The sequence below is a fragment of the Sturnira hondurensis genome, unplaced genomic scaffold (assembly GCF_014824575.4).
Source record: "Sturnira hondurensis isolate 20B ecotype Veracruz unplaced genomic scaffold, ASM1482457v3 Scaffold0015509, whole genome shotgun sequence".
Lineage (NCBI taxonomy): Eukaryota > Metazoa > Chordata > Mammalia > Chiroptera > Phyllostomidae > Sturnira > Sturnira hondurensis.
In genome coordinates, this window is record NW_028088140.1 from 9,930,576 (window position 1) to 9,957,317 (window position 26,742).

General features: G+C 46.6%; 1 protein-coding gene across 5 annotated transcripts in view; it reads left to right on the forward strand.

Moving 5' to 3' along the window:
* Positions 1-26,742, forward strand: part of IQSEC3 (IQ motif and Sec7 domain ArfGEF 3) — a 122,706-nt gene that overhangs the window by 38,842 nt on the left and 57,122 nt on the right. For all 5 annotated transcript variants that reach the window (XR_005069210.1, XR_005069209.1, XR_005069211.1 and 2 more), the window contains exons 2-3: positions 4,273-4,356; positions 24,432-24,711. Coding sequence is in view for 2 of the 5 variants with exons in the window: in XM_037064746.1 (XP_036920641.1) it covers positions 4,273-4,356; positions 24,432-24,711 (364 nt within the window). In the remaining 3 variants the exon portion in view is untranslated. The remainder of the gene's footprint in view (positions 1-4,272; positions 4,357-24,431; positions 24,712-26,742) is intronic.

Below are 26,742 nucleotides of genomic sequence, written 5' to 3' on the forward strand. Positions count from 1 at the left end.
ATAAGAAATTTACCAAATTGCTTTCCAAAATATTGCATCATTTTAAATTCCCACCAGAAGTGTATAAGAAGGGTATGAAAAGGGTAATCCATACCCTTTTCAACACTTGGTATTATCAGACTTTTAAATTTTAGTCATTGTAGTGAGTGTGTGGTTCTAATTTGCATTTTCCTGATGACTAATAATGTCATAAATTATGTTTTTAGTAAATAATCTGTTCATATATTCTGTATATTTTTCTATAAAATTTTTGTATTTTTATGAGTGAGTTTTAAAACTTATTTATTTTTCTTAAGATATATAAGCCCTATGTTCATTGCAGCATTATTTACAATAGCCATGGTATGGATGCAGACCAACTGTCCATCAATAGACAACTAGATTAAAAAAAGTTGTAGCACATATATAATGGAATATTACTTGGCCATAAAAAAGAATGAAATCTTACCATTTTCAACAGCATGGTTGGACCTAGAGGGTATTATACTAAGTGAAAGAAGACAGAGAAAGACCAATACAATATGCTTTCACTTATATGCAGAATCTAAAGAACAAGATAAACAAACAAACAAAACAGAAACAGACTCATAGATTCAGAGAAGGAACTGATAGTTGTAGGGGCAGAGGTTGGGTGACAAAGTGGTAGTTATAAAACAGTCATGGGGATGTAAAGCACAGCATAAGGAATATAGTCAATAATATAGAATAATTATATATGGTGTCAGATGGGTGGTTGAAATGTGGGAGTAGTCACTGTGTAAAGTATATTATTGTCTGACCACTGTGCTGTACACCTGAAACTAATGTAAAATAATATTGAATGTCAACTGTAATAAAATAAAACTTAAAAAAGAATTATTTACTTTTCTTAATAGCATCTTCCAAAGAGAAAATGTTTTAAATTTTTTATGAAGTCTAATTTATGAATTTTTTTCTTTATGGGTTGTGCTTTTCATGTCCTAGCTACAAAATCTTTGCAGATTTCATTCTATGTTTTCTTTGAGAAGCTTTATAGTTTTATCTGTTATTTTTGATCTATGATTAATTTTACATTAATTTTTATATATGGGGCAAGGTATGGATTAAAGGCATTTTTGCATGTGGACATCCAATTATTTCAGCACTAGCTGTTAAAAGGGTTATTATTTTCCATTAAATTGTCTTGATACTTTTACCAAGAATCAATACAATTTGTTTCTGTTTTTAGCCCCTCTATTGGTTCAGTCAATCTGCATGTCTATCCTTATGCCAACACCAAACTGCCTTAATTTTGGTAGCTTTAAGTCTTGAAAACACACAGTGTAAGCCCTACAACTTGTTCTTGCTTTTCAAAGCTGTTTTGGATATCTAGCCTCTCTCCCCACCCTGCCCCCAACCACTCCTTGTAATAGGCATGACTGCTGAGGAAATGAGGGTATTTTTCCTTCTATTCATCATATTTAAATAGAGAAGGCTTACTGGAGGAGATAAAAAAAATTGAGAGAAAGTGGAAAAGTAAAAAAGGAAGTAGCTTTACTTAAGTAGCTTTAAGTAGCTCCTTGCAGCACTTGGCTTCTTCCCCTTCCAGCCGATCTTCAGGCTCTACCAGCGTTAGTGATGGTGGTACCAGGGTGAGTAAGGGTGGGGAGATGACTGGAAATGATTTTATGATGTCTCCCTTTTTCTGGAGCTCAAGACAGCACCTTGCACCTTTATATTTTTTTAAAATATTTTATTTATTTATCTTTAGAGGGGAAGAGAAGGAGAGAAATATCAATGCATGGCTGCCTCTCGTGCGTCCCCTGCTGGGAACTGGCCTGCAACCCAGGCATGTGCCCTGACTGGGAATCGAGCTGCGATCCCCTGGTTCACAGGCCTGTGCTCAATCCACTGAGCCACACCAGCCAGGGTACAAGACAGCACCTTTAGAGACATTTCCTGACTGCTTCCTTTCAAAAACTGGGGGTTAGATCTGCTGCCTCCTGTTTGGTGAAGTGGAGCAGGGTTTCTTCCTTCACAGTTGCCCCAGTGGGTTCCAACTTTTCCTTCTTGATTCTCTTGCTGGGAACCCCCTTCTTCATTCTTCTGCCAGCTTCATCCACAGCAGGACTGCACACACCATCAGTTCCTCCAAACTACTCAGCTGTTTTTATAGCCTTATGTGGACTCCCGAGTCTCAAACAAAATATCGATGCAGGGAGTTACAGGTGCACAGCCTTCCATGATTCCCCCCCGGGCCCTGGCAAAGCTTTAAGTAGCTCCTTGCAGCGCCTGGCTTCTTCCCCTTCCAGCCAGCCAGCTGGCCCCTCAGGTCTGCTGCAGCACCACCACCACTGTCTCCTGGGCTTCCTAGTTAAGAAACAAGGTCCTTTTCTGGCTGAGCCCGAGGTTCCCCTCTGCCTTCAGGTCCACATTGTCTTCTTTGAGGAACTTTAATGCCCATTTTGCTTGGGTGATGACTGAAATCCCCTGAGCCAACTGTTCTGCGCTCTGCTCCTCTCCTGCCCAGCTTCCCAGCCCCACCCCAGCATGGGGTATTTGCATTTGCCTATTACTATAAGGTGGAACATCTTTCCTTACATTTTTTGGCTCTTTGGATTTCCTCTTGTGTCAACCAGAATTCATATCCTTTACCAATTTTTTCTACTGAGCTCAAAGTAGGATATTAATGTGCCTTTTGTCATACGTGTTGCAAATATATTTTCCCATTCTGCCATTTGTCTTTTGAGTTATTTTTTAGAGAGTTTATTTACTTATTTTTAGAGACCGGGGAAGGGAGGGAGAAAGAGAGGGTGAGAAACATCGATCAGTTGCCTCTTGCACATGCCTCAACCAAGGACCGAACTTGCAACCCAGGTATGTGTCCTAACTGGAAATCAAACCAGCAAACTTTCACTTTGCAGGACAATGCCCACCCAACTGAGCCACACTGATAGGGCTTTTTAAAAAATTTAATAGGGTATCTTTTTCAAAACAGATATTTTTCTTCTGTGTAGTCAGATATGTTTATCTTTTTTTACTGGCTTTTCAGTTTCTTGTTTTATGTCTCCTTAACATATAGCCTATATTCCCAAGTTTCCTTCTTTATTTTCCCTTGTATTTTTATCATTTTAACACGCAATCTCTTTGGAATTTATTTTTGTCAAATTAGGGTAGGCTTCAGTGTTACTTTCTTCCACGAGGATAGCCAAATTTAGCAGCTTCCAGTAAAGACTGAATTTGGACAAAGTGTTCTGAAGCTAAATAAGTTTAAAAATCTCTTTCAGGTGATCTTTGGGGGCCCTTTCAGGCCTGGTGTTGTCTGACTCCATAAGGCCCAGTGCAGTGACTGCTTGCTAAGAGAGAGAAAGCAATGGACAGTATTACTTTATGAAAAAATAATTTCAACATTAAGTCCCAAGTTGGCTCAAAGTGGATATTAGAATTGCAGCATTTTAGAGGTGGAAGGGAACTTGGAAATTATCTAGTCTAATTACTCTCAATTCTGGCTGCCTTTAGAATCACCTGGGAGCTTATAAAAATTCCTGGTGCTCAGGAGCCAGGCCAGACCAAGTGAATCAGTCCTTGGGGGTAGGGTAGGCAGGGCCTGGGCAGGGTAGGTTTTAAAATATTCTGGTGAGTCTTATAAGCAGCTGGGGCTGAGAACCACTTTTCTAGCTCAGCTCCATCATTTCATCAGTAAATGATTTGTGATCCAGAAGAGGTGAACTAGGTATCACACAGCCGGCTAGCTGGCACTAGAACCAGGTCTCTGCTTCCTGGATTGGCTTTTCATCTGCATCAAACAAATCCATGAAGCACCATACCTTGGATTTTCATCTGGCAACACTAAAATTTCTGTAGGAGTGCTTTGTATCTTTGCATGTGAACAGCTTTAAAATGGTTACTGCATGTAATTCTGTGCACCACAGATGAATAGACTAGTTCTGCCTTGCCGGACCTTAGTGGGGAACAGGGTTATAAAGAACTATGATAATGACCAAGGATAGAGGGAAAAAATGGCTCATACAAATAGAGGAGCTACTGAGGGGATAGAGGTGCAGAAGTAGGAAGAGTTCCATTGACAAGAGGTCAATGCAAGCAGGAGGTGGTGATTGAGTTGGGCCTAATGGGTGACTGAAGAGGCCTTGATGACAGAAAATCGATGCTGCACTTCCTTCCCTGGAGTAGTGCTGGAGACTTCAGTGACACAGGGCAAGGTTTCAGGACAGAAGTGCCTTGGTGTCAGAAACCCAGTCTGAGCCCAGCCTGTGTCAGCTGAGCTCTGATGCTCTCCCTCTGCTCTGCTTGCAGGAATGAGACCGTGCTGCACCAGTTCTGCTGCCCAGCCGCTGATGCCGAGCAAAAGCCCTCTTGTGCTGACCTGGCCTCCCACAGGTGCGCAGTAATTGATGGGTGGTCCTGCCCTCCCCACCCCCACAGTCCTACCCCGAGCAGAGCAAAGCATACACCATTGTGCCATTTGGCCTCTTCCTCTTGGGTCTTGTATTTTTGCTCATTTGTTTGTTTTTACCTCCTTCCTCATACTTGTTTCTCTTTGCTTCTTCTGGACCCCAGATGAGCCATTCCCAACTTTTGAGGATATTATACCCTTTTGTTCAAATCCCAAATTTATCCTCCTCCCCTCTAAATGGCCTATATGAAGTACATTTCTAAATGTCAAGGGAAATTAATGTGTTTATATATATATATATATATATATATATATATCACTCAGTAGGTTGTCTGCCAATCAATAGTTGTTCAATCAATGATAGTGCCCATACTTCCTCTTAAATCAAGTATTTACATTTTTCCTAATCTTTCTCTTTCCATAAAGGATCCAAGATGACTGAGTTTAATTTCAGCATTTTACAAACTTCGCTGAGTTAGCTGACAACCTGGAAAGGAAGGGGAGTATTGAAAAGTCAGGGTTTGGTGTCACTGTCCCAGGCTTTCTCCTTCGTCTTGTTTTGAGTTATTCATATGCCCTCTTTTTTCCTGTCTCCTTTCCTTGTGTTCTCTCTCCATCATGCTCTCACCTTTCTCCTCCCACATTTATCTCTCTCACTGCCCTTCGGCTCCTCCGTCCCTTCTTCCCTGCCCACATCAATTTCCTCTCATTCTCATCTTGATTTGTGTGTACTGTCAGTCTCTGTCCCCATTACACTTTGTTTTCTTCTCTTTTCTATCAATTTTTCTGTCTCACAGTTCTGCACATTTCTCCTGTTCTTTACTTTACTCGGAGTCATGATTCTTCCATTCTGAACTAAAATTCGCCCCATCTACAGTTTCCTGTTGTCAGAATGAATTTGGGCAATTTAATACCCCTGGGCCTCAGTGTCCTCATCTGTATACAGAAGGGGTTGATCTATTTAGAACATAACATTTACATATAGCCTCACTGGGCCTCTCACCTGCTCAGGGAAATAAGACCAGGCAGGCTTTATAATCACTGTCTTACGTGAGAGGTGAGTGAGGTCCAGAGCACTCAAGGGACTTGCCCACAGTCATACAGCCAGTAAATACCAACGCCCAGGTACACACTTAAGGCATTCACTTCCCCTGCTCACCACTTCCATGTTTAGGATCTAACCATTCCACGATCTTTCCCTTTCTTCCTTGGATAATAACTAGGTAATAATTAGAGATGGTGGCTATCAAGCTTAAGGACAGAAAACCACCCCCTGAAAGGCATTATTACTCATTTCTCCTTGAAGGGAATTCAGAGGGCGTTGGGTACAAGGCAGGACTCTGACGAGGAAACTATGGCAGTTGGGCCCCAGTAACTCCTCCAGATCCTTCAATCCAAGGCTGCAGGAGGCATAGCTGTTCCCTGCAGCTGACCAAATTGGAGGATGGAAGGCAAAGGAAAGGACCAGGCTCTGTACGAGGCCCTGGGTGGTCTCTGTGCTAAGTGCTGTGCTGGGACATAATGACAAGGAAGACCATTTGGGTCCTTGAGGAGGCCCCCATCTGGGGGGGGGGGGCACTGTGATGCCTCCAAATTGAGAATGGCTCACCCGGAAACTAGAAGGAAGGAGGGAAATGCAAGAATGAGAAAGTGAAGGAGGAAGTAGAGAGGAGGAAGTAAGTAGGAGGAAGTAGAGAGTGGAGTGGAGTGGCACAAGGGTGGTCTGGGAAGAAAGATGTGGTGGGCCCTGGCTCTTCCCATGTCTTCTAAAAATTTCCTCCCTGTCAAGAGAGGAGCAGTAAGGAAACTATCAGGTCTGCCTCCCACCCCATCACTGCCATCCAAGCATTGGTGAAGATGAGTAACACCATACCCTCACAAAACCCAACAACAGGAATCTTCCTTTGGGTTTTCCTTGGTCCTTCTCTCTCAAACTCACCCCTCCCACTCTTTCACATGCCAACCCTCCTCTGCCTAGCCAGACCCACCCTGGCCCAGCTACGTGGCTCCTGGTGGGAAGTGGTGGGAGAGAGGAGGGTATATGTGGGGATAAGGAGGGATGCTGCCCCCTCATGGGGTCTGGGCTCCAAGGGAATAAGGGTTCTCTTCCAAGATTTGGGGTGAGGTGTTAGGAAACCTATTATCTTAGTTTCCCCCTTGAAGGGCAGGCCCCAACCTTGGGGCAAGGGTTCTCTAAGGAGGGAGGGTGGGTGGTGGCAGATTTTCTTGAATGTTGGTTCATGGGGGAGCCTATAGGTGCTGCCTACTGTAGCCCTCCCCTCTGGGTGGGGCAGGTAGTTTGGTACTCAAGTTGGTCCACTTGTTTTCTATCTCTGTTCCCAGTTATTCTAAGTTGTTCTGTCTGTCTGGTTTGTAGTTTCCTAGAGTGTGTTTCTGTCTGTCTGTGCCTCTGATGACAGTTTCCTGCCTTCTCTGGAAAGAGCCTATCTAGATGTTTTCTGACAGTGTATGTGTCAATCTGTCTGTCTATTCTTGGATTCGTGGGGGAATTCCATCCTGAGATAAGTTTTCTGCCTGCCATCAGACTCAAGGTCCCACATCCCTGCTTCCAACCCTGTCCTTGACTCCTTCCCAGCCCTTAATCCCCACTCTTTAGTCAGGTGTCCTACCTCCCTGTGAGCTTCTCTACAAGAATTCAGAGGTCAGAGACCAGAGACCAAGCTGAGGGCCAGCACAGAGCACTCTAACACAAGCCAGGCTCCTCCCCATAGGCCAGTCTGGTTTCCCACCAGCTAGGCCAGCCTCCAGCCCCATCAGCCTCTTCTGAGCATTTCTAGGAATGAGCCAATTAATCTCTACAGGGGACACCAATGAAGAATCCAAACCAATCATCAGATCTCAGGGTCACTGGGGCCTTTCCTGTGTCATCACAGAGCTGGCCACAGAGGCCCCCTCACCTTCTTCCACTGTACCCTAAAGCCAGTGGTGACCAAGGTCAGCACAAGTTTGAGGGGTCTGTCCCCTCCCTGCCCACATCCAAGCTGAAGGGCTGAGCAAGAATTCCTTTCCTTGAGCCTGCAGGGTCATGCCCTCGGGGCTGCAGTGCTGCTGATCTGTATAAACTGATAGAGGAGGAGGGGGTTGGTTTATAGGGTGGGGAGAAAAAACCCTCAGCCAGGGTTGATGAGCCCCAGGGCCTGGAGAGATCCTCACTCCATCCCAAAGAGGGAGAAACTCCAGTCCTGTTCTTTTGTGTTTCCCCATCTGTAGGACAGACAGCCTTTGGGGCATGGGGTCAGGAGAAATCTCAGGACCTGGGGCCTCCTAGGAACTGATGCTCCCAGAAGTGGGCAGTGATGCTCCCTGAGGTTCAGCAAGTCTGGAAGCTGTGTGTCTGTGAGACGGGAAGCTGAGTGGTAGGCATCAGGGACTGATATACAATGGAACAGCTATGGGGCTAGCAGTTATCATGGGCTCCACTGTGCTTAGGTTCACGCATCCCTAGTCAAACAGCCTGTGCTCACCAGGGTAATATGCCCTCAGGTGAGAACTTGGAGAGTGGGCCCAGTGCCAGCCAGAGGGCAGCAAGTCCATGCCAGGTTCTTTTATCTGCCTTCCCCACCTCCTCCCTGCTGCTAGTTGATGGCAAGGGCTTTATTCTGGGGAATTGAGGAGGCTAGTAATTGCAGCCCTACTTTCTATCCCACAGGTTCCCCCCCACCCCCCCTCAGGCTCTCAGTGACATTTGGAACAATGACCCTAGAGCTGGCCAGCTGCCTCCTAGTATCTAGAATGGCAGTCCATTTGTTTCTGTGGGTGGCAATGGAGAGATATGAGGAAGATCAGCTTCTATTAAGATAATGACAAAAGGCTGGGGGGCAGGTCAGAAAGAGGAGGTGCTGGGGAGGAAACAGAATAACCCCCAGCCTGCTGAGGAGGAGATAACAGTGGGGATGGGGTACAGTCTGGACCCCAGCAGACTGAACTGACTTACCCCCAGTGTTTGGACCTTCTTCCTGAAGGACTCTGCCCTACTCCAGAATGGAATAGACTCTAATATTCATTGAACACAATGCTTATTGAACATGCTAGAAGTGTTGTACTAAGAACTCTCAATATTTTTTTTGTTTTTTGTTTTTTGAAGATTTTACTTATTTATTTTTAGAGAAGGGAAGGAAAGGAGAAAGAGAGGGTGAGAAACATCAGTGTGTGATTGCCTCTCGAACTCCCCCTACTGGGGACCTAGCTTGCAACCCAGGCATGTACCCTGACTGGGAATTGAACCAGCAACCCTTTGATTCATAGGCCCGTGCTCAATCCACTGAGTTATACCAGCCAGGGCAGCACTCTCAGCATTTTATCTCACTCAATTCTCTGAGAGATAGCTGCTTCTCCCAGTTACAAATAAGGAATCTTAGATGGAGAGAAATTGGGTATCTTGATAGAGGGACCACTGGGAATCAGTTCTGGGGCTGGAGAGGGTGAGCCCAGGCCTAACTCCAAACACATCCTCTTTCCATACAGCTGCTGCTAGGATTTCTTTAAAAAAGTAGCATAGGAGAAATACTTCATGATACTTCATTTAATCTTAAATAATGTTTATTTTCTCTGATTATAAGTTACACTTGCTAGTTGTTGGAAATGTGGAAAATACAGGAATAAAAAGAAAATAAAAATTGAATCCAGCCATACAAAATTAACTTCTCTTAATATATTAGTGTGTTATCATCTGGGGTTTTACTTTTTTATGCACTGGATTTTATGTTTCCTCCCAATTAAAAAAAAAGGATTTTTTAATTGATTTTTTAATCCTTTAAAAAGGATTTTTTTTTAATTGGGAGGAAGGATTTTGTAGCCTGCATTTCCCACTGCATGCATTGAGACAGCCTCCTGCCTAACCAATAACCAGAATCTCCTGATGCCTCTGCCCCTCTTGTATGTCACCTGCTTGCCAGCCCCCAGACCCACAGGGTGTATATGGCAGTGACTTCAGGCTCTGGAAGAAGGGTCACCTTTCCAAGAGTGACTTCAGGGGAGCACTCTGCTAGTGTTGTCCTGTGCTTCCCTCTGCCTTTCCTCTCTCCCCAGCTGGCCTGAGGCACGATCAATGGACCAGCCAGTGTTTACTCAGCCATTATGGAGCAATTAAATTCTCAATCAACACAGTTTAGTCATCAAACTGCAGGGCTTGGGATCTTTGGTGTCAGTGCCCACTCCATTTTGTCACATCTGAGGCTCAGAGGATGCTGGGAAACCTGCCCCACCCACTGGTGGAAAAGGGAGGGGCTGCAGACTGTGTTTTCCAAATCCCTAGAGAGGCACGTAAAAGCCTCAGCTTCTCTTCTAGGCCTTGGGGTAGGGGTAGGGGTTCTGTGTGGGGGCAGGAAAGACCAAGGGGAAGTTGTCTGGTCTCCTTCAGAGTCTAGTTCCCAGAGGCCTTTGCAAGGATTGGGATCATGGGACCTGAGCCAGAGCTGTAGAAATTCCCATGTCCTGCCCTGGAGTGGAGCATCCTTCCTGCTTGGCCCATGTGGAACTCTGGGGATTGAGGACTCTGGTGTGGGACACAGAAGGGGTAGGGGAGAGGCTTGCTCCTTCTCATGTGGGCTTTTTGAGCAGATTTGCTGACCAGTCTTCTGAGGATTTCCTGTGGTTCCAGCAGAATTCACCTTGGCTAGGCTCCATATCTGAGGGTGACCACGACAAGATGGCAGAAGAGTGGTCCAGGAGCTAGTGAAATCTGTCCCCCAATGAACTGTGTGACCTGTCACTTTACCTTTCTGTGCAATTTGCCCCACCTGTGTCTTCCCTGCCAGACCTGGTAGGTACTAAAACAAAGCACATATCAAAATACTGTGATACCTCAGCAGTTGGTACCCCCACCAATTCCAGAAAGCATTAGGAAAGCTTTGTCTTGTCATGATGTTTGACTTTCTGTTCAGAAGACATTCTTCAGCTGGGATGTGAAACTCATGTTTGGAGTCAAGTATTTGTCCAGGTCAATTTCCTTGTGTACTTTTCCCTCCCAGGCCTTGAGCCATCCTCTGAGACTGGTCTCTTCATGAAACCTAGGTTATCACCAGAGGGACTTAGGAAACTTACCTAAGCCTACACAAGTGAGACCTTCTTACCTAAGTCAGAGGGCTACACAGTGTGGGTAAGGCCAGGCTGGGGCTGGCCTTCAAAGAGCTGCTTGTTAAGACATTCACCTTCTTGTCAGTGACATTGAGAGGTGATCAGAGAATCTCTCCTCACTCAATATTTGAGTTTTGTGTCCCCACCCATGAGAGAGGGAAAGAGAACACTAGCTGTCATATACTGAGCACTTGCTATATGCTACACAAGTAGTATTTAATTCTCGCTAAAAGCTTATAAAATGTTTCTATGATTGTTTCTATGTCATAAACAAATAAACTGAGAGTCAGAGATAATGAATGACTTATCCAAGTTCCCAATGTCTGGTACACGGCAGAGTGAGGATTTGAACCCAGCATCCGCTGCAGTTTCTGCCCCTGGAGTCAGATAACAAAATGGAGGTGTTTTTTGAGCACAGGAAGTGAAAGTGCAGCAGGGCGAGTGAGCAGCTGGCTCCCACTTCCCCAGCCACAGGAAGCAGGCTGCTTGAGGTCAGCTCCTTTCAGAGAACTTGACTTGTAGTTCAAGGACTGAGAAGGTCAGGCCTTTCTTTCCTGCCCTCCCTCCTGTGCAGGAGGCTGTTTTCAGACTCCAGGCAAATTAAGAAAACACATTGGAGCAACCAAGTTGAGGAGGAAGATGACCCAGAGAATATTTATTAGGGGTAAAAACAAAACCCCCAAACTCTGGGCTTTATTATTTTAAAAATAAATAACTAAAGATAATACTTCCAGAACAACCAAATGAAATACACCACAAGGAATGTCTGGCCATCTCTGTTCAGTCAGCCTTTATTAATGAAGAGTTTTGTCCAATTTTCTGGGAAACATTTTTGTTTTATTAACTGAAAACTTCTTGTTTGAATCTTTTGGATTTTTTTTTTTGTTCCCAGAGAGTCGCCTCTCTTGGCCATCAGGCCTAGAGATTTATCTGACCTCACTATCTCCTGTGCTTTTCTTGTTTTGTTTGGTCTTTCTCCTCTGAAAGGGCATCATTACTTATTCATTTATCTTCTAACCAACACTATGACAATGAAAATAATTTGTAATTCTAATATGTGTTTCTGATGTATGACAAAAGGGTTTTAAATTTGTTTTACAAGATCAGAAAAGATGAAATAATCTTAATCTATAGCAAGTGTGATTTAATCATACCAGGCATTCTTAAAGACTTTTACTGCCTTTGAGAGACCTTGGGATGGCTTAAGAAAGCAGAGTCTGACATTTCTTTGGTGACAATTAAAAAACAACCTGGGGAAGACAGCTGTCTCTGGGGAAAGACTGGCCTGTGTTGTGGTCTCCAGCAAGGAGAGGCCCCAGATGGAACAGGGAGAAGGGTCTGTTGACTTAGAACCTCAGGACATCAGGGCTGGAGGTGAGCTAAGGGATGCAGCGGCCCTGACTGAATAGGTAGGAGACTGAGGACCAGACAAGGGTGCCTTACCCATGGTCTCCCAGCTGGTGAAGTGCAGAACAAGGAAGAAGTCAGGCTTTCTGGTGAAACCTGACTCAGATAAGGTACCCACCTTCTCTGTGCCTCGGTGTCCTCAGCTATAACATGGGGTGGGGAACTGTCTAATCCCCAAGGCCATCCTAGCAGTGATTCTTTAAGAAGGCACTGTGCCTTGGTCATGGAGGAGACAGACACATGGAGAGACCAGGAGCATCCATAAAGCAAAACAAGGGGCAAATGATGTTATACAGATGGTAGACCCAAGAGGCATATGGGAAAGGCAATGCTCAAACTAGTATGAGCATATGTGAGAAAAAACTAGTGCATGGGTTTATTCTTTCTCTATTTTGCTTATTGTTTTAAAAATGAGAAAATCCTCACCTCACTCATAACCTATAGTCCTTGCACAAGTGCCTGCTCTCATTTTCCCTATATCCACACATTTGGGCCGCCCAGTCTAGCCGGTGGGCCCCCAGAGTACGAAGGGAGAGAGTGGTGCCCCCTTCCCTCCTCCATACCATGGGCTTCAGCTTTGGTCCTAGACCCACATGCTGTTCTGTCACTCCCAGGACAGAAATGATGGGAAATGAAGGAGGCTGAAGTGGAATGTCAGCCATGACCTTAACGACTCATGTGTGTACAGCGTTTTCCAGATTACAAAGCTCCTTCTTGTCCTTTCACTCATTATTTCAGCTTCATCACCAACTTGTTAAAGGTCACAGGGGCAAGAATTATTGTGTCCATTTTATAGTCAAGGAAATACTCAGAGAAGAGGAGCCATTTGTTCAAGGTGGATCCTGGCAGAGGCTAAGATGACAGCCACACGAAGCACAGTGATGTGAAGGCCTTACCTCCTCCTTGTCACTGTTTGAATGTGTTGCCTCAGTCATGCCCCGGTGCTACCATCCACACAGACTGGTGGGATCATGGGGAAGTCACGGTGTTCTAAGTCTATGCCAAAGTTTTGCAGCTTTGGAGATCAATTAGGCTATCCTAGGCCCTCTGATTCCAGGGAAACTGACTCACCAGAGACAAATTCATGAAAGACTGAGGTAGCATATTAGCATGAGTTTACTAAACAGGATACTCTTAATTACTGATCAATAAAGAACTTAAAATACGAGTCCCCTTTCTCATCCAAGAGCAGAGGGCTGAGTGCCAGATGATCTTCGTGGATCCCTTTTAGGGTGGAAAGGAAGAGAGAGGAGAAAAGCTGGGAAGGAAATGCCCTGAGCTAGATAGAAGACCAGCTCAGAAAGACTTCAAGGGAGCACTGAATATGGTGCTAGTCCTGGGTTCTGGTCCTGGCTTGGCCGCTTACAAACTCTGTGACCTTGGTTCAATTGTTTAAGTGTTCTAACCTTCATTTTACTTATCTGTAAAATGGGGATGTCAACACCACTTACCTCTAACCACTTACCATTAGAGTGGTTGGGAGAATTAAATGAGATGATGCTTGGCAAGAAGTCTGGTATATAGTTAGCACTCAATAAATGCCAGCTATTTTAAAGCTGGATTTTTCAAGAGCAGGAGGGGAAGCCAGTTAGGACCCAGGAGTCCCAGGAGTAGGGGCTAGAGACTCAGTTTAGAGAGAATGGCTCACTGCTTCAGGGATGGGGTCCTGGTGGCAGAGATCTGGTATAGCAGGTAGTGAGGGACACATTACCTTGCGTGTTGTTCAGGGCCATTGAACCCTGCCCTTCATGGACAGGTTCCCTGCCTCCCTTAGATGGGGGTGATGGGCATGGAGGAGGAGCAGTTTTTTGGATGTTTATATTCAAGCCTGGCCCCATGAAATATAGAGCATTGACTGGAAAAGCCCAGTATCTGAGAGAAAGACAGAGATAGAAAGAGAGAGGGAGAGAGACTGACTCTGAGAAATGAGGAACCAGTTTGGGGAAGAGATTGGAGGAGCTAAAGGCCCAGATGAATGCCAGTGAGGCAGGGCTACAGGCTGGGAAAAAGATTGTTCTAGACAAAGAGGCACAAGAGGATATGATTTAACCCACTACTAGACTGTTACGGGGCAGGCTAGGACGAGATTAAAGAGCAGAAGCATTTTTATCAGAAATATCTTCTTGCCAGTTTGGCTGCCTATTCTCCTAAGAGAAGGAGAACATTTAGCCACCTCAGGGGAAGGTTTATGGCCTGGTACTGACTCCTGCCCTGCCTGTGGAGGGCTCTCCAAGCTGAGATTTCTGAGGCTTCTCCCCAAAGCCAGTGTGTCCTGCATTGCCTGTTCCTTCAAAACATTTTCGTAAGGGACCCATGAAACCCACACACATGTGGGAAATGGCAGGGCCATTCTGTTATTGAAAGCTTGTGAGTGGTTCCTACTGCAGCAAGTAAGATTGAAGCTAGACATTAGGAAGGACTTCCAGTAAGAAAGGTGACAATAAGGAAGGTGACCATAGGGAAACAGGTAGAACTTTTTCTCCATACTAACTTGATGGATGTCCTTAATTCTGCCATTTCCATCTCTTGTGTCACAAGACTCTTGTTTTGGCAAACACACACCTGACTGCCATAAGCACCTGTAGGCTATCAGAGAACTTTCTCCTGGCATGTGCAGCAGCTGAGCCTGTGAGGAGGTGGAAAGATATGCTTCCCTGGAAAGGAACATCTACTCTGCTGGAGTGAGGTAGGGCTGATCTGGGTTGAACCGGGACGTGGGTGAAGGGACTTCAGGTCTCATGCCCTGGCAGGCATGGGGCTGTGTGCACACGTGGTTGTGTAGGTGACCCTCAGAGGGCTCTCCATGAAATCCAAGAAGAATAAGATGAAGCCTTTACTCTCCAGGGAGTAATCGCTCTTGAGCCAGAAGCTGGTGAAGCACAGCAAGCCCAGATTAGAGTAGGAAAGCTACACCTGCCCAGCATCCAATAGGTGTCAGGGGCTTTATGGACACTATTTTACTAACTCTTCCAGCAAAAGCATGTGGTAGGTATCTTAACTTCACACACAAGGCGATAGGCTCAGAGAACTTAAGGAACTAGCCCAATGCCACAAAAATAGTGGCCAAACTTTAACCGAAGTCAGTGTGTCTGGTTCTCAATCTCATACTCATTACATTCCTCTCGGCTCTTACTGCCTTCTGGTCAGCTTCTCTTGGCATCATCTCTAATCCAGAGCTTTAGTAGTAATACCGTACAGAAAAGTCCAATGTTTTGTCACTTAAAGAACTCTAGTACAAGACACCAAACACATAAAAAATGATAGTTAAAGTTAAAGGACTATTCTTCATTCTGAAATAACATCCTTTCTACACTTTTAATTTTTTAATCATATTATAGGGAAACTGAAGAGTGCTTTTAACAATTTTTCTTATTTAGCAAAATAGCATGTGGGATATCCTAAAAAGGAAAAAGACAGTTACCACTTAGATAGGCCTTATCTAGCATTTGACATATATCACAACTTAGTTCTTTCATCGAGAGGAACATGTGGCACAGGGAGGTTAAGCAACTTGCCCAAGGGCACACGGCAGGTGAAAGGCTCAGCCAACATTCTGGTCCATGAAACCTAGCCCCGAGCCCACACTTGGAGCTGCCGCAGTGCTGCCCCGACCAGGAGTCGGCCAGCGCGGCCTGTGGCCTCATGTGCTCCCTCCTCTCAGGGGCTCCAGAGGCACTCACACTGGGAGTCCGGTTCCCAGCTGGTGAGAGGCTGACTCCTTTCTTCAGGACACCACTCCCAGCATCACCTGCGTGGTTCCTGGCAGTCACCGTGGTCCATTTGGAGATCATTACACGCCCAGGCCACAAAGAACCAGCAGGGGGTGGGTCCTCAGGGGACAAGTCCATTTTCTTTCCTGAAAGTCTTCCTTGCTGGAATAATAGGCAAGACCTAGAGTGTTCCTGGGCCTCCTCACCCAGCTCCCCATCCAACTCTTGGTGCTCCTGCTGGGCAGCCACCACTGCTTATGTAAAAATAGGAGGGAATCTTCCCTGGAGGAAAATCTGGGGAATGATAAATACAAATTTGGGACAGGGATTCCTCTGAGGAGGGAAGGAGGAATGTACGGGGTATTAAGGGCTTCTAAATGTGCTATTTCTTGAGCTAGGTACAAGTATATATGTTTCTTTAAGTTCACATATGTTATTCATATTTGTATTTTTAAGATTTTATTTATTTACTTTTAGAGAGGGGGGGAAGGGAGGAAGAGGATCAGTCACCTCTCACATGCCCCCAGCTAGAGACCTGGATGGCAACCTAGGCATATGTACCCTGACTGGGAATGGAACTGGTGACCCTTTGGTTTGCAGGCCAGCACTCAATCCACTGAGCCACACCAGCCAGGACACATATGTTGTTTTTATTTGCATTATGGACTAGTTCATAATAAAAGAAAAAATAAATAAAAGCCAGAATTCACTGGGCAATAAATATTAAGTGCAATCTGTACCAGCTGTGAGATTACTTTGGTTGTGTGTTCAGGGGTGGTTTTAAGGGGAGCAGTTCCAGAACTTCATCTTAAGGTTGGTAAGATGAGAACACTGGGAGGAGAAACATTTTATCTTAGGGGTAATGATGCAAGCAGACATAAAAGGTGAGGAGATCCGAGGTGTATTTAGGTGCACACTAAGTTCTGTCTGCCGGGGTTAGAAGAAGCATGCACTTATGAAACTGTGTGCTGTGGCAGGGGCAGGAAAAGGGCGGGATGTGCTTAAAGCTTGATTTTGCTACAGATCCATGTCTATTTGTGAGAAAATAAAATACTCAAAAATATTAGGATTCCAGAGGCAACAAGATGGCATTGGTCAGTGTGGCCAGCTTGGAAGCTTGTGAGGGAGCTGTCTTGAGGAAGCTTCTAGATAAGACCTCCCTGGGGTGCACAAGGTTCTGACATGCCCAGGCGCTAGTGTTCCATTGTGGGGTGAGCTAAGCAGGGGTGCTTTCCCCATTGGACATCTGGGGAGGGCGCAAGCTCAGAGAAATGCACTCCCTTTGACAGAAATGCCTCCCTTTGATAGAAAGCCCTACTAACAAACCAAACTTGCCAGCACCTTTTGGAACAGCTGTGAGAGCAGAGGCTGGATTTTCCAAGAAGCAGACAGGAGAAAATAACTTACTCTCTCAGAGCCCTGGGGAAATGGGAGGGAGACATCTGTCAAAACCAATGAAGTCAGGGCAGCTTCTGTGAGTGGATGAGGCCAGAAAGCCACAGCTGCCTTCCTCCAGGGGTTTCTATTCTGAGACCTGGCTTCCAGCTTGGATAATGTAGATCAAGGAGCCATGGGCCAGAGGAGGTGCTGGCATGGATTAAATGACAGAAGGGAGGCAAGGGGAGGCTTGTGTCTTGGGTGTTGAGGGCTGACTGGTACACATCAGCAGGGCTGGTGCAGAAGGAAGGGGTGAGAGGGGAAGCTAGGCCCCACTTTCCTTCCAGATGTCACAGCATCTTGCTCTAACTGTCCACTTTATGATGAGGAAGCAGAGGTCCAGAGAGAAGCCATATGTTCCTAAGGTCATACTGAATGCTGCAGATGGAGGTGACATTGGACCCTGACTCCCAGGGCCCTTTACACCACCTTGGATAGCATTTTCCATCCTGTTCTTTGAATCAGCACAGAGGCTTTTACCTCTGGCCTCTGCTCACCTTAGCCCTCCCCAGTACCATCTGGGACCTCAAAGGACCTCAAAGAAGCCAATGCTTGGCTTCTCTTGGTTGGTGACTATTCTGACCATCTAAGATCACTCTACTGACTCAGACAAGGGAAAGACAGAAGTGTTTCAGTAAAGGCTAAAAAATCTTGACATGTGAGGCGTGTTAGCTTTTTTCTAGAAAATGCCTCATTACCTTTGTCCCAGAAGGGCTTTAAAAAGCCTGGCAGAGTCTGGGATAATCCAGTGTGGGGGAATCTTCCAGCCTGAGGGGGCCTGCAGCCTTCCAAACACTGGTAGCAAGTCTCTAGTAATTACTGTTGTAGCCACATGCAGATGGGAGAGCAGCTTTCCCCACACCCACCCCCAAGCTGCTCACCACCATCAGTACCTCAGGTTTGTTACCTCAGGGCTGGCCCTCCAACTCTTCCTCATTCTTTTCTCCATCTTTGTGCCGAGGGCCACCACCAGCCAAGCCAGCCTCTGGTAAGGAAGTGTGAGTCTGGGCGCCCCTGACCCTGATGTCTTCTCTCCAAGCAGAGCCCACACCCTCTCCTCATCCCCATACAGCTCTTTAGTCACTCCTGTCCCCTCCAGCTTCTTGCAGGGACTCAGCTTCCTAGCAGGGGCTGCAGAAGCACAGATGCCAGGGTCCTGCCAGGTGGCCTCCTTGTCACTCGTTGCTCTTATAAAAAGGCTAAATATCTTGTGGTGGCCAGCATCCCAATCTAGGAAGCCATTTCATTTCATCACTCTCTTGGAAGAGAGATATTCACATCCTCATGTTGCAAATGAGAAAACTGTGGTGCAGAAGAGTAAGGTATCTTCCTGAAGATCACCAACTAGTTAAGTTGCAGAGCCAGGGGCCTCTCTCAATTCAAGCCTTCTTACTTGTGAATGAGGATTTCATTAGTGTTGAGGACAATAGTGATGAATGTCTGAAAGCTCTATAGTGTGTGGTATCCAAATAGTTTCTCCATATGACCAGAGCTGCCTACAATACTTGGCACTGTCCTCGGCATAAGGGAGATAATCCATGATTATCTCTTCAATACAGTGTTTTTAGACGGGGTCCATGGAATCTGTAAGACCTCTGAATGTGGAGGTAAAATTTGGCATACATGAAGTAATGTGCATTTTTCTGGGAAGAGAGCCCAAAGTTCTTGTCAAAGGTGCTAGAACCCAGAAAGGCTCACAGGTCTGGGGGTAGGGAGACCAGGGTAGTCCTGGCTGTCAGAAAAAAGGAAGGAAAAGGAAAAGCTCGGTGTCTGTCACTGATTGGGTTCTCCAGGAAGTAGACACTGAGCTCAGGGTGCCCAATGTTTACTAGGAGATGCATTTAGGATCAACACCCACAGAAGGGAGAAGAGGAACGCAGCATGGAGCAAAGGGAGAACCCAAATGCAACGGAGGTGCAACCGAAGACTTGGCCAATCCTGTGGCCAGCTCTGGAATGACAGTGACCTATCAACTTACCTCATGTTGGGTCCAAATGGCTAAGTCCTCGTATTACCACCTCAATTCATCATGAAATGCAGTCACTCAGGGGAAAGACATGACTTTAGGCCTAGTATCTCTCTTCAACTGAGACAATCCCTGAAGTAGCTGATGGGGCTGACCACTAAAGGCAGCATCCAATAGCACTCCCAAAGCATGGCAAGAAGTCATTCCTTAAAGGAGGGTCTGGGTGGTGCATCACCAAACCCACCTCAGTATCTCTGCCCTTGGGAAAGTAGTACAGATGAAATGATATTCATTCACCCATCCACCCAGATGTCTATCCATCATCCAATTCATTTAAAATTTATTAAACATACTTCATGAGCCAGCCCACTGTGATAAGCACCTGTGAGAAAAAGGTATACATGGCACAGTCTGGTGGAGGAGAAGGACACATCAATGAATAATTAGAGCACAAAATGGTGTTGTTGCTAGAAGAGAGGCAAGTGCCAGGAATTATTAGATCATATTGCAGTGGTGCGTGGACAGACTCTTTTTTGAGGCAATGAGTAAGTTTTGAAAGAGTTGACAAGTCAGAGAAAGAAGTGGGTGGAAGAGTAGGGGCATGGAGGGGAGAAGGCGTTTCAGGAAGAAGGAAGTCATGTGAGAGGCATGGTGATCTGAGAGGGCTTGGCAGGTTTGGGGCGCATTTCAGTGTGGATGGCCACTCAGTGGGATAAGGCTGGAAAGGGAGATTTGGGTGAGATCATGAATACTCTTGAGTGCCACACTGGTGGCCTTTATTCCAGCCATACTGGAAAGTCACTGGTGGGTTTTGAGCAGAGAGCTGGCATTAAAGTGTCTGCATTTTGGGAAGTCAGCTGGAACCTCAGGGGAGTCATATATGCACCAAAACAAGGCATGCTCAGCAGGCACCCAGCATCCCTCTGAGCACAAGCTGGCTTTCCACACAAGTGATCCTCCCTGATGGGACGTTCAGTTCCAACATACAGGTCATTCTGGCTCTAGGCACATATAGTATTCTTCTGAGCAACTCTTATTCCCTCAATTTCTCAAAGACTTTCATTGCCCATATTCAAATCCTGTGTTCTCGTGTGTGGAATAACTGCCATGGATGGTCTGGGCCCCTGTGTGTGCATCAGCCTAATAAGCTTTCTCACGTTGGTGCCACTCACAGTCTACTCTTTACCTTCTCAAGTGCATGCCCCAGCCAGGGGAAGACTCTTGTGACTAGTGTTCTCCCATTTGTCGCAGTGACCTTGAGTTTCTCCAGGCTAGTGGACTGCCATTTAAGGATTCTGTTTCTGCAGCTGGACATGGAGCCCAAGGCAGCCATGATCACCAGGAGCTCGAGGGAGGGGCTTACAAAAAGCTATGCAGGTCACAGAGTGAATTCCACATGATTCCTGTCCAAGTGCCAGGCTTCCTGAAATCTGATCCACTAAGGGTGGCAGCTTCAGGGTCTGAGGTCAGCCCAGCAAACTCTGGAAGCCTAAGGGACATACAGACTGTGTCAGGAGGAATCATGTATCAGGCGCTGGAACAATGGGCTTCCAATTCTATAACAGACCGTGGATTGAAGGAGATAGTCCTTCCAGCTGTGACAGCCTAGGATGAAGGTTCAAACCTCTTTCCTTGGACCATTTTTATAGATGGAGTGCAGAGAGTGGAACAGAAGCTGGGAACATTCTGTTGATGCTCAGTCTTTAAAGAGAGGTGCTGAACACTCAGGCCTCCACAGCTCCCTGACAAAGTGACCAAAGCGCAAATCCACACAACGGGCACTGGACAAATGCCAACCCAGGGGATGCCCACACTGTGGTGGCTATAGTTAAAGGGACTGCCTGTAGGTGGTGAGTATACACAGATTCCTCAGAAGCCATGGATCCCATGACTTGGTGATATCCCAGAGCAAGGCCCTTCACTGTGTTTTTGCTTCCGTGATTGGAGAACAGGGGTGGGAAGAAGCCTCAGGGAAGCCAGTCCATCTTCAGTCTTTTCCAGAAACCCTGGGATGGCTGGGAAAAGCCTGGAGGTATGGTGAAAAACACTATTTTTTTCTGTTTCATGAAGGATGACAGGAAAACTAAACGTTGAGGATACTTTCCACTTATGAATTCTCCATACTTTTTTTCTGGAGATTCCTTTGAGATTCCACACTGTAGGGTTCCAACTCAGAATGCAGCCACCACTGCCATCACCACTTACCAAGGACTACTGTGCTCCAGGCACTGTACTAGGTGCTTTGCAAGCTATACTTACTTCTCACAGCAGCCTTGCCAAAGAGTTATTAGGATGCCTATTTCGTAGATGAGGAGGTTGAGTAGCTTGATCAAGGTCACATAGTTTGTAGCAGACCAGGGTTCTACCCCAGGTCTTCTTGAAACCAAAGCCCATATTCTTTGCCCTCCATTACATCAGGGAGGGCCACAGTCTCTCAGATCCCTGTGCACATAGGTGGGAAAAAATGGAGTTGGTTCCACCAGCCAGAGAGCCTGGAACCTTGGACTTGGTGGGTCTCATTGGACTGAAATCCAACTTCACAGAAGCTGGAAGGCTCCTGAGAGACAGGTTAGTCCCTCTCATGTGACTGGTAAGGAAACTGACCCAGGAGGAGGGTGTGAATTTCTCAGAGCCTAACAGCTCTTTAGAGGCACTGTGTGTGCATGCACACATGCATGCATGGGCACACATGTGCATATGCTGGAGAAGGCAGCCAGGACAGCCAAACTCCCAGGCCCTGTGGATGAGTTCAGGTGAGAAGGCCTTGCAGCCCTTGTCTATATCCACAGAGGCAGCCCACAAGGAAGGCTATTTTAAAATTTTTTTTTGTTTTAACAGAAATAGTTTATTTGGGACAAGGTGACTCTAAGAAGTGTCAATAGAGGAGTTAGGAATGAGATACAGAAAAGAAGGAAGCCAACACAGGTTCATTAATGGTCAGGCCATGCTTTGGCCAACTGATACTGTGGTGCACTAGGCACTTTGGGGAAATGGTGTGGAATATGCCTCGCAATTGTTTTGCCCAAGGGAGGAGGAAGCAGGTGTATTTACCTACTAGCCTCATCAGAACCTCTTGCCAAGCACACTCCAGCAATCAAAGAAAACAAAGGGCTATTTTTAAAGGTGTCTGTAGCCCTGAGTAGCCACCAGTTCTCTATAGTCTTAAAACCTTTGGGGGTGAAACGTTCTGGGGTTATGTCCTTGGGCATCAGTACCAAGGACAGTTGTAAAGGAGATGGGTGAGACTGAATGTTGCCCTCCAGGGGCCCTGAGACAGGTTGTGCTCACAGACGGAGATGGGCATATACTTAGCAAGAGGAGTTGAAGTTAGAGCTTTGAAAGAACCTCCTGGTGATATTGGTTAAAAAAGATATCTAGAACTCATCCAACTATGTGGCTTTATTGGTGGCCACACAAGAAATGACAGAGTGACAGAGCATAGGAATACACAGTAGCAAGGTGCCTTAGGGAGCTGCAGGCTACTGGTTCCAGGGCAGGCCAATGAGCTCTCCTTCATCGGGGGTGGGGGGCAGGAGAATACTGACAGGACAGATTGTCCTTCACCCTGCCCTTGCTTATTCTAACACCAGGAGATGCCAAAGTTAGGTGGAAGCAACATGAAGAGGTCCCGTGTCCAGTGTGATTGGGGGCATCTGACATGGAGGCAAAGCCTTGGAAGAAGCTGAGGTTGCCTAGCTTTCTGATTAGGGCCACCCCACCTCCCTGGGCCCCTGCTTCTCTTCTGTGAAAAAGGGAGATCAGAAGCCTGAACTACATGACCTGAGGGTCCCTTTTAGTCCTGACCACCATCATTGTCCACTGCAGAGGCCATCCTCTGGCCCCTGGCTTTTCTTCAATTCTGTCATCTGCAAATACTTACTGAGCTCTCATACTTTGCCCAGCACTAAGTGGGAGAAGGAATCAAATTGAATATGGGCCCTGACCTCTCGGAGAGGACAGATGCGGGGAAAAAGGAGTTAATGTTGATTGAGCACTTACTCTGCCAGGCACTGTGCTAAACACCTTACCTATACTGACTCCCTTACTCCCTCCACCGTAACCCAGGAAAGTAGGTACTAGGACCTCCGTTTTAAAAATGAGACAACCAGGACTCAGAGAAGAAGCAACTTGACCAAAGCCACACTGTGGCAGAGCTTGGGTTGGAGCTCACACTGTGAGAAATGATGTTTCTTCTCCTCTGTGAAATAGACAGTTACTGTCTAAGTGCAGCTCCTAGTACTCCAGCAGATAGAGCAGGGGAAGCTGGAGTCACCTAGGAAGGCTTCCTGGAGGAGGTGGGATAGCACTGAGTCTTGAGGGAAGGGCAGAACTTGGAAGCTGAGTGGGCAAGGGAGCAACCTAAGTGAACTAATGTCCCAGGGCATGCTGGGGTGTGGTGTGACTGCAGCAGGTGACTTCTTTAAAAAAAAAGATTTTATTTGTTTTATTTTTAGAGATAGGGAAAGGGAAGGAGAAAGATAGGAAGAGAAACATCAGTGTGTGGTTGCTTCTCATGTACCCCCAACTAGGGATCTGGCCCATGACCCAGGCATGTGCCCTGACTGGGAATCAAACCAGTGACCCCTTGGTTTGCAGGCCAGTGCTCAGTCCACTGAGCAGCACCAGCCATGGAAGCAGGTGTCTTCTTCTAGTGGTCAGGTTGGCAGCAGTTACAGCTGAGCCTGCTGGTGGCTTCGCAGGAGAAAAGGAGGGGCCAGGGAGGAACAGACACTCCCCATACCAGCAAGGCGAGAACCCTCTTCTTCACAGACACAGCCTAAAAGAGCTGGTGTCCACCTGCCCCAAGGGAGCTTCATTCCTGAGCCGGGCCTATAGGCATCACTCCATTCCCCATACTCATCTGGGCAAAAGTAGAGCTTGTTCAATGTAGGTTACTTCCCTCGGGCTACCTAAGCCAATGGCCAGGGAGCTAGCCTACTGATAAATTATGATAGTTAACACTTACATGCAGCAATTACCATGAACTAGGCACTGTTTTAAGAATTTTAACTAAGTCTTCCACCATCTCTATGAGGTAGATACTACTATTATGCCCATTTTACAAATGGGGGAAGCCGGTACAGTAAGGTTAAGTATTCTGCTCAGAGTCCCACAGCTAACAGTCAGAGCCCACATTTTATTTAACCTAGGCAATCTACTCTTAACCACTTGGCTCTACTGCTTCTAAGCAGGGGTCAATGACCTCTGGTTGTGGCTCCTTCTTCTGTCTGCATGGTTATCCTCCCCAAGTTTAGATCCTCCTCCTGACTGGGGCTATTCCCTACCAATATTGCTCCTCCTTAGAGGGGGCTGCAGGAGACACCTCTACCAGCCCCCACCAGTAGGAAGGCCCATGACTGCCAGGGTGCCCAGTTTCTCCCCCACCCCCACATGCACCCAGTCCCCCAACCGAGCACCGAGCACCGTTGCCTTTTGTTCACAGTGACGGCTCCTGCGCCCAGGCCAGTGGGGGCATGGAGGACTCCGTGGTGGCAGCGGCAGCGGTGGCAGCCAGCAGACCCAGTGCCCATGCCCTGAAGGCTCAAGCCCAGGAGCTGCAGGAGGAGGAGGAGCGGCCAGGGACAGGGGGTGCCTCCCCGAGGGCTGGCCCCCACCTCGAGGCCTCACCTGGCCAGCAGCAGCCTGCCCTGGCGACAGCGCTGTGCTCTCACGCCCCTGCTGCCTCTGATTACGAACTCTCCCTTGACCTAAAGAATAAACAGGTACACAGGGCCTCCAAGGGGGGTGGGAAGGGTGGTGAAGGGGCCATACCTTTGGGAACTGTCCAGGGTACCACAGATCTCCCAAACTGGTGAGGTGAAGCCACTGGGCCCACCTCTGCTATAGCTACAGCTCTTTTGCCATTAGTCCTCTCAAACTGAGCTAAGTAATCTGCCCTTTCCCACAGCCCAGGACCCAATGCAACCAGCCTCTCAGGGAAGGGTCACACCCTTGCAAGTCAGGCCCTTTGGCACTTTGTCCAGGGCTGTGCTTGTCTCTCCACATGCAGGAAGCCTAAAAGCACTAGGCAAATGGCCCATTGTTCTCTGGGGAAGTCCCACCCACACTTGCTACTTAGATATCTGAGATGGCCCAGCTTACATGCTCACTCAAGGGGCAAGTCCCACATCTGGGCACACACAGGCTCAAATGAGGTTCAAAGAGAGTGGTCTTCTGAAAGACTGAGGATTCCCAAGATTAAGCCAGACTGGGGGAAGTCCAGAGCTCCCCTTTTGGAGAACAAGTCCTATTGAGGGGTTTTAGGCCTCGTCTTCTAATCTGTGAAGCAGGAGAAGAAAATGATCAGTCACAGGGGTCCCCGCCCAACTCCTCTCAATGGCAATGCCACAGTTTTTCTTGTTGGACAATGAAGATACCTGAAGGAAGATCTATAAGTGTGTGTGTGTGTGTGTGTGTGTGTGTGTGTGTGTGCGTGCACACGCATGCTTAGAGAAAGTTATCATGACTTCGTGTTGTTAAGAAAGAGCATTGAACTTGGAGCCATAGCTAGGGCATCCAATTCTTGTTCTTGTTCTAGTTAACTCTGTGACTTCAGGAATGCCAGTTAAGCACTCTGGGCATCAGTTTCTGGACAGCAAAACTGGGAATCTGACCTTGAATCATCTCTGAAGTCCTTTTTGCTCTGAAATGGGTAGATTCTGAAGAACCAATCTTTAGCCCAGTCACAAGGTGAGTCTTTGGAGTGGAAGCCAGTAGAAAGGTCACTAAGGCTGAGTCAAGCCAAACCAACCTAATTTCTTTCTTTAGGCATCTATGCCAAGCTATTATCCTAGGTCAGGGGCCAGCTGTAGTTTGGGGTATAAAGAAGTTGACAAAATCTCTTATGATATCTATGTAGACATGATAGAAAGTAAATTAGATCACAGTATAGTCAGGTGGATTGTTCTCAAACAGAATTCTCCAAAACATTTATTTTCCCATCGGTGCCAATTCCCGTGTGAGTGGGGTGCTATACTTGGTCTTGCACAGTTCAATCATGTGTAACAAGGTACTGCTTTCCGATGACACTGCTAATAGGGGACAGCTAATACCTTGATGATAGAATCCAAGATTTTAAAAATATCTCATCAGGACAGAAAGATGTTTTAAATGAAACAAATCAAATGAAATAGAGAAAAAGCTGAAGTTCTGCTCCTTGTTTTGAAAAGCCCATGGCACTAGTATAGGATGGGCAGGCTCAGTCCTGGGAGAAGAGCCTTAGCACCTCAGTTCCCTGTAAGCTTAAGGTGAATCAACAGCCAGGGGAGCAGGAGCACAACAGCCATCACAGAGGGGTGGGCAAGGCCCCCGAAAAAGGAACAGCCAGCCAGAGCTCCACACTGGTCAGGGCCTGTCTGGAGTCTGTATTTGGTTCAGGGGACTTCACTTAAGGGGAAAGATGAGAATCCTGAGGTTCTCCTAAGAAGGAGAATAGGATTGGAGTCATATGGAGAAACTGTAGACATGAAAACAAGCTTTAAATATGGAAGTGCTGGCATGTGATAAAGGCATTAGGTGTATTTTCTATCATTCCAGGCAAAATTGTGCTATGACTACTATATAGAAGCTATAGGAGAGGAAACTTTTAGTTCGATGAACAGTTAGAGCTGTTGCACATAAAGCATGTCTAACTTGGGAGGTAGTGAGTTCTGTGCTCCTGGAAATGCTCACACAAGGAGAGTTGGCCAGGAAGAGAGAGTCCTCTCAATTCCCCATGACTCTGCTCCTTGGGGACAGAGAGTACCTCTTATTCA